This window comes from Helianthus annuus, chromosome 17 (assembly GCF_002127325.2).
Source record: "Helianthus annuus cultivar XRQ/B chromosome 17, HanXRQr2.0-SUNRISE, whole genome shotgun sequence".
NCBI classification, from domain to species: Eukaryota; Viridiplantae; Streptophyta; class Magnoliopsida; order Asterales; family Asteraceae; genus Helianthus; species Helianthus annuus.
In genome coordinates this window covers 73,332,481-73,340,625 of record NC_035449.2, presented here as the reverse complement: position 1 = coordinate 73,340,625, position 8,145 = coordinate 73,332,481, and the positions used below count along the sequence as shown (strand labels likewise).

Genomic DNA, 8,145 nt, shown 5'->3' with positions numbered 1-8,145 from the left:
TTGAGGAAAAAAGTTTCAATTACCGGTGCCTAATTATTCACTAAATTCATGTTTGCCCCAACGTTTAGACAAGATAAATAAAGGGACGCGACCTGGGTTTACCATTAAGAAGATTTGGCTATATTTTACTTTAAGTTATATCTTTAAATTTGTCTAGTAATTCAATGATCATATTTATCTATATACCATCAAAATTACGAGACATACCACACCACACTTACATACAAGTTATAGACTAGTTGTTGTGGTGTGGTGCCTCAATCTTATTTGGAGGATGGTACTCATTGCCTACGTGCCACTTTTTACCCACTCACGGGTGAGCCTTTGGCGCCCTTTCTTGACACCCACGACGTGGTGTTTGGCGCTCCAAAAAGGTAATGTGGGGTGAGGCCGGAAGCTTTAACCCACTACGTATACCCTAAAGCCGTAGGGTGTGGACCCCCTCCCTCCACCTCCACATCATCTCCACCTCACCATCTTCCATTTTATCTCCATCAAAAGGGATGGTTCCCCTTCATTCCCTTCCCTTCCAATCATCACCTTCACCACACAACATGACATCGAAAAGGACGTGCAGAAGCCATCAAAGGCGCAAAAGAAAACACGAGGGGGGAGGGGGGACTTTTCCTCGTCGGGCCAAAAGCCACGTCGGCTTCCCGACCCTTTCCCCCTCCCACACCCAATGAACTAATTAAATCATTATTTCACAGTTAATTTACATACAATAAACTCACCATCTTCCATTTACATAGCCACATTAATAGGCATGTACATGCAACTAAGACCATGTGTAGTGGTATGTTGGTATAATGCCCCCACCATGGGGCATTATTCGACACGTGGCATCCTAGTCAGTGTTGGGACATTATAGCAAAAGTGGCGTAGTGGGGCATTATGCCAATAACCCCCATTCAATCAATAAATAATTATTATTTTTTATAGAGAAAAGGGTTAAAAAAAAAGTAAACTTTGTCAGCTAGTCAAAGTGTGGTGGCACAATCCCATTGGTCTCCATTTCATTACATACAAACAGTTCGGCGTTTTAAAAATTACGCCACCATCCTTTTTTTTTGAAAATAACGCCGGCTAACGCCGGGTGTAGTGGGGGAGGGGCGTTTTAGGGCGTTTTTTTTCAATTTTTTTAAAAATCATGCCCCACTACACATGGTCTAATAACATCTAACCCCCCTTTAAGATAAACAAAAACAAAAAGTGAAAACGAATTGCTTTATAGACCCCAAAAATATTATATAATAAAATAATAAAGATCAGAAATCTCACCTTTATATATAACCTCTCATCTCCCCTCTTCTCTCAATTTATCACCCCACCTAGCTTCATAGCCTGCTTATAAACACCCATGGCCTTTAATATTACTCTTACCAAGAAATAAAAAAAAAAATGAGTGGTGGTTGCCGGAGGAAGTCCGGCGAACTCCTCCGGCGGAGGTGGAGGGTGGTACATCTCCGCCGTTAGAAGAAAAGTCCACTACTCAACAACAACAAAAAAAAGCTTTGCAATGTTAATTTCTTCTTCTTCTAAGTTTCATGTTTTTTCTTCATTTGCTTAAAAGAAAATGGAAATGAAGAAGGGCAAAACCGGAAGAGGAATGCTACATTGCATTTGCTTTGAGGAATTGAGGCCAACGGTCCGAATATTAGTTAGCTTTTACCGGAGTGAAATGACCTTTCTACCCTTTGGTCATTTTGTTATTTTGATGTCGTATAGTGAAGTAACATGGGGATGTAAGAGATGCATACTAGGTTGACAAATTTAAGGTTTTTTTCTTTTATGTTTAGTTTTGTTTTGTATAAGGTATTGTAGTTTTACTAGGTATGCATCACTTACAACAATCATGTAGTTTTGAGCTTATTTAAAATATAAAATCTTTATGTATTGGTATTTGATAATTTAGCCTTATTTCTGTATCATCTACTCATACCAGTGTTTGTGTATGTCTGTGTTGCAAGCCAGCACTTACAAGTGTTGAAACAAAGAGCGATGGATATGTTTTGTTAGTGTGTTTGTGCTCCAATAATGGATATTTTCACTTTCTTTATTCTAGAAATTAAAGAATATCGCTAGCCTCGTCACACGGGTTATGTATCGTAACAAAGCTTAAACATGGTGAGAATAAATATATATAATTATATAGGGAGCGACGAGTCTACATTTGACTCGGCTACGACTGAGAGTAAATACATATAATTATATAGGGAGCGAGGAGTCTACATTTGACTCGGCTACGACTAGTGGTGATTAGTGACGGATGCAGTAATTTTTGGTAGGGGAGGACTCGGAGGTGGCAAAAATTGAATTGGGTCAGATTTGAATGGGGCTAGATTTGGGTCAGGTCGGGTTAGAAATTTGACTTTTTTTTTTATTTCTAACTTTTATATCTCCAACTAGATTTATAAACAAAAAAGATCAAATAAAATAAGATTGCAGGGTTGCAAAAAATGATATTATTAGTCTCTAATCAGTCCAAACTTTTAAAAATTATTAGCCCTAAGGTTGGACCTGTCAGTTGTATACCATGTTTTGATTTTTCATTAGGTTGTAAACAGTCAGAGCGATGTTAGATAATGTTAAGGATTGATATTCGGTACATAACACGCTTCGGACTAGAGTTTATCTGTTTGATTCTCGATTATAGATTACATGTAACTAGGATTCGGATACTCAGGTTCCAAATGTTGATTAGTGGATTTTTACCAACTGTTGGTCAAAGTTTATGAAACATTACTTCCATGTTGTAGATGATCTAAGAATTCAATTTTCAACTGATACCCTAAACTATAAACTTCAAATAGAAAACCCATTAAATGTTCTGAAACACAATCCTAATGTTTATTTTACATAGGAATAGAGCCTACAAGATCAACAAGGGTATCTTTTTCTTTGCCATTTCAAGGAAAAATAAAGTGAAGAGACGTGTTTTGCTGGAATTAAAAGAAAAGCAGACTTGACAATGCTCTTTTACTGCCAACAATGTCTCAAAAGTCTTTAGCTTCCACATCCACCTAAATTGATTCACTCCAACATCTCATTTAATAAAACATTAACCATGTTCACATACTAAGTTTTTACTACAAAATATATCTATTTTATGTTTATGTATTTACATTTGCAAAAGTTCTAACAAATGTTCACGAATCCACTTTAAATTCATTGAAACATTAGAAACATTTTCAAGTTGATATTGTCACAGGATCACGAGGTGATTGTCACATTCATCGCGATCACGATCTTGATGAATAAGCTTTTAATATTTTTGGGAAAGGATATAAATGTACATTGATCTAGCAACAAAACAATAGCGAATTGATTCCACTGCCTTTTCAAGAAGCAGATTCTTCTTGACCTCTAAACAACTTCTGCGAAAAGAAAACAAGACTATTATACCCTTTATTTTTTCTGGTTTTTAGATTAAATAAATGTCTAATCGGGAATTGGATTACGAAGACAAACGATACCACTCTTTTTGCCGTGACAGCCTGATGAACACGTTCTCTCATCTTCTGTTGGCATTCTCCACACCAGCTTACAAAATCCGTTTGGTGTTTTCTCAACTCTCTAAACACAGAACTGCAAAGAAATAACATTTTAGTCAGTAATATGCAATGACACTAAATTATATTATATCTAACGGGCCTGACGGGCAATCTTTTTCAGATATTAGAACTTGGTTAGAAACAGTTTGTGTCAAATAAAAAGCCACCAAGTGAATCTCTTTATTTAAAAAGTTGGAACAGCATTTTAAAATAATAGTTATATAACCATATTCAATACATTAAATATTTATGTTCAAATAAGATGAAACAAAAAATGTCAGTGGCCCAATCCATTTTAAATTTATTAACCGAAAAATATTCTATAAAAAAACTACTACCAATTAAGAGTGGAGCCAGAAATATGATTTGTTATGCTCTTAATGAAACTTGAATCAATATCAAATCCCACAATAACACACTGCAAAGTCGAAAGGATTATGTACCTTCTGCACCAAAGCAGCAAGTTGACTCTCTGGCCAGCTGTGGTAGGTCTGGCACCACGGCGATGGCGGCCACGATGTATAATCGCGTGCCCCGGTACATGAGAGTAATCAAAGATCTCCTGTCGATCAGTATACGCAATTTCAGGTAAGTTCTCACCCAAACAACTGTCATGTTGCGTACACAGTTTTAATACATAGTTTTACTTATATCACAACATAACATTACATCATGTGTGGTTTGCAGATGTAATCATGTACCTCAGGTAGTGCTTCAGCATTCATGTGTTTATCGCATCTCACACCTCTAAAATACAACTCTCCACCCGAGAACTGCTTCCCCAAGCAAACATTCAGCGTCACTTCTGAGTCATCCACATGGAACCCTAGATCAGTGTCTCTGTTAAATCCATATTGAATCACAAATCCGTGATGTGAGTCCAGCGCATATCCCCCAACATCAGAAAAGAAAACTGCAAAAAATTCGAAAGTAAACGTCAATTTAGTTGATATCACTTTGTATAATAATAAACTTACGTTTTGAAATATGCCGTATGAAATCTTCCATTAAGTTATCCAACATGGAATCCATTCCAAAGTCGTCAAGAACGGCACCGAACTTATTCATCGTATTTGGTCGCATAATTTTGAAATTTGTTTCACAAATCCACTTCTCGAAATTTTCTACCTATGCAATTAGAACCTGATAAGAAAACATAAAATCTAAATTAAAAATAAAATAAAATCAGAATTAGCATCCATAACACCATGTGACAATAAGTAAATATTACGCTATTACCTCAGCTAGTAACATTTCACAGAAACGAGGTTGCAGCATATCGAATGCATACACTCCTGGAGCAGGTTGAGACATTATGCTTTTAATCCTTTCGTCTCTGTTGTTATCATTGACCATGAATGCGTTTATGAAGGATGGCACGAAGAAGGTTGTGGCATTCAGTTCATATAAACTTCTATACAAAGGCTGTGTCAATTTAAATGGTTTAAGAATCCTTATATCCAGTACAAGTCAACATTTGATATAATATAGAGCTATATAAATATCTCGCTTCAAAGATAGATAAGCTACGGGGACACTTTAAGATTTACCTGATAATTGGATGTAATTCTCTCCCTGTATTCTCTGTGCTTCTGAACCTGTGGAAATAAGGTGATGAAAAATATGCTTAGCTACCACATTAAATTTAAATATAAAGTCTTGAAAACAATCTTCATAGAAATAGACATATGTGCTTGGCTACAACATTAAGTTTCAACATAAAGTCTTTAAAACAGTCTTCATAGATTTGGAGAAAATACTGCATGAGCATATTGTACGTTTATAAGTTATCAATTGGAGAGTTGGTTTATCATTTGTTTGTTCTCTTCTGGTTTGTCATTAAAGTCTTTAAAACGTCTAGAGGTTGACCAGCTCTTCCATGGTTTACTTTCGGAAGGTAAAACCAACTCTCCAATGACGTCAAAACCACTAATCAAATTAAGCAAAATTAGGTACACCCTTAATGCCCTGTTTGTAAGTAGATGGTATCTTAATCCTAATCCCTGTAGGACAAGTATCTTCAGTAGTTCAATTAGCATCCATTACATATCGAATCAACACAAAACACTAAACATAAGCTTGTCAGCTACAGAAGCACCAACAATAAAGGTGCAATTTGTTTTTTAAGAGGTAAAATGTCTGCACTTTGCGGACCACATTTGCAAACATTTGTAGAAGAAGAGGTGGACCAAACCTCTGCAGTCTGCAAGAAGGTTGTTTGTTTTTTAACATATGTAGACTACTAAAATAAACTGGTGGTGTACGGACGGTGGTGGTGGGTGGTGGACGTGGACGGTGGGTGGTGGACGGTGGTGGTGGGTGGTTGTATTTAACCCTCTACAGACCTTAGAAGATCTTAAAAGTGGTTGGGTCAAGTCTGCACCAAGAAAAGCTCGCGCAGACGTTTCTTAATGAAACGTCTTCGGAAAAACAAACAGTCTGCAGATGGCAATGTCTGAACGTGGTCTGCGCCGCGCAGACAGAAGAGCCTGCACAGATCTTTTTTAGAAAAACAAACACAACATAAGAAGACTACCTACTTCCCAGTTCACATATTTTTCCATCAGTTTGGCATCCCAATACACATGCTATCATCATTACATCAATCAAACTTTTGATATGTTTCCGGGGTGTGCAAAAAACCAAATTAACCGACCCGTAACCAAAATAACCGACAAAATTCCAAACAAAAAAAAAAAAAACAAACCATTAACAAACTGGTGGGTCGGTTATGGTTGTCAATGTTTCCATACCCGCCATAACCGAACCAAACCGACATGTAGTATATTCTTTTTCGGATTTGGGACTTTTCACCATTTATTTCAACATTTGATGTTTTTGCTTGAACGTTTGTTTATCATATCGTTTGGGTTGAACGTTTATTTGAATTTATGGATTATATCCTATTGTTTTGTTTGAATATTTGGTATTATTATTATAGGTTAGGTGTATATTCTAATGCTTTATATACAGAAATGTGTAATAACAATTTATTACATGGTAAAAAATTTCAAGTCCAAACTTTAGACCCAAATAATGCACAATCATATTGTTTTGAGCTATTTTTAGCCGGACTCAAATTCACAGTTAACCAACGCATAACCAACCCGCTATAACCTTCAACAGTCAAAACCAATTAACTGAAACCACCATAACCGATCGGTTATGGTTATGATTATGGCCAAAACTGACCCCTAGTTTTTTCTAATTCATACCTAACTACACTTGCATAGGTCAAGACTTGAAGTATAATCTTAGATGCAATTCAGCATAGAACAGCATACAAGTACAACTTTCAAATCTGTGGCATACAATACTAGCAATTCATAAGGTTATTTGTGTAATTGTGAAGACACTGTACACTAATAATAATTCATACTCACTCGATTACGGTCTCCTTCATTGGAATAACGACGCAGAATCTCCCGCATGTACTTATGCTTCGTACCTCGAGGAGCATTCAATAAGTTCTGCGGTAAATATCGCTCCAGTGAGCTGAAAAGCAGAGGAGTGAACTCCGATTGAAGATCTTCGTAGCTATCTGGATTGTGATTTTGCCAAGGATTCGATTGGAGACGGAGATTGGAGGTCGTCGGAAGTTGTACAATTCCGTTGCCGGCGGGGAGAGTACCGTCGGAAGGCATGATTGTTGTTGGATGAGATTGAATGGGAGAAACTAGTGCATGCTGCTACTAGAATGCTAGGGTTAGATGTTGTGAAGACGATGAGTGCATGTTAGGGCGAGCCTGTTGTTGAGTCATGAGTGAGTTGGAGGTTTTTCTTTCAGGATATTTGTTAAATTACCCATGAAATGATGATATTATTTACAGCTAAGTTTTTACTCCACCCGAAAGCGCACACAGTAGCGGTTCTAGAAAATCCGTAATACCGTATAGGGGTAACGTTTTAATAAAAAGGGTAATGAAATTGAAAAAAACGTCTGATTTTTCCAAAATGCACACTAGCGTCGAAACGTCACCGAAGCGTCAAGGGACAACGGAAGTTACCCCTTCTATCACTCTAGGCCCACCCCTGAGCGCACAGGTGAAAGCTAGACAACCACTTAGAATGAGTCGACTTAATTAAACAATGAGTTATGATGGGTAAGACTAGAGGCACCAGACATTCAATTTTCAACAAACTAGAGAGAAATAAGGTTGAGTGAAGAGTAAAAAGATAAGGGAGAGAGAATGAATGATGAAAATGGTAGGTTTAACCCAAAAGTGTTATCGGGTAATTTAAAAAAATTGAGAAAATTACAAACCTAGCTATCGATTGCACCCTCTTTCAAAACTAGCAACCTCATGCGTTTTTGGAGCGACCTTTCAAGTATGGGATGCGTCGTTAAAGGTCTTTTGGAAGTTGAAGAGTCCGGTGCTGGGATGCGTCTTTGAAGGTCCTTTCCATGCGTCTGAGACTTCTCCCATGCGTCTTGCATGCCACGTGTTCATTTTTATTGGATTTCAAAGATGCGTCTTTTAAGGTCTTTTATATGCGTCTGGGACTTCTCCTATGCGTCTTTCACGTCACGTGTCCATTTTTTATTGGGTTTCAGTGACGTCGCTCCAAAGACGCATCTCGTGCTTGAAAG

The 8,145-nt window shown here is 37.3% G+C and overlaps 1 protein-coding gene across 1 annotated transcript; it reads right to left on the bottom strand.

Moving 5' to 3' along the window:
• Positions 1–3,136: 3,136 nt before the first annotated feature.
• On the bottom strand, positions 3,137–7,362 carry LOC110922730 (2-oxoglutarate and iron-dependent oxygenase domain-containing protein CP2). Its single transcript, XM_022166949.2, has 8 exons — positions 6,938–7,362; positions 5,105–5,152; positions 4,794–4,979; positions 4,532–4,682; positions 4,256–4,467; positions 3,998–4,116; positions 3,477–3,588; positions 3,137–3,377 (listed from the first exon to the last, which is right to left on the bottom strand). The coding sequence occupies exons 1-8, from the start codon at positions 7,196–7,198 to the stop codon at positions 3,342–3,344; spliced, it is 1,125 nt and encodes a 374-aa protein (XP_022022641.1). The 5' UTR covers positions 7,199–7,362; the 3' UTR covers positions 3,137–3,341.
• Positions 7,363–8,145: the final 783 nt, after the last annotated feature.

Coding starts and splice junctions, on each gene's coding strand:
- LOC110922730 (XM_022166949.2), bottom strand. CDS start 7,198: ATGCCTTCCGACGGTACTCTCCCCGCCGGCAACGGAATTGTACAACTT. Junction 5,153..6,937: donor ATGAAGGAGACCGTAATCGA/GTGAGTATGAAT, acceptor TTATTTCCACAG/GTTCAGAAGCACAGAGAATA. Junction 4,117..4,255: donor ATGCTGAAGCACTACCTGAG/GTACATGATTAC, acceptor ACTGATCGACAG/GAGATCTTTGATTACTCTCA.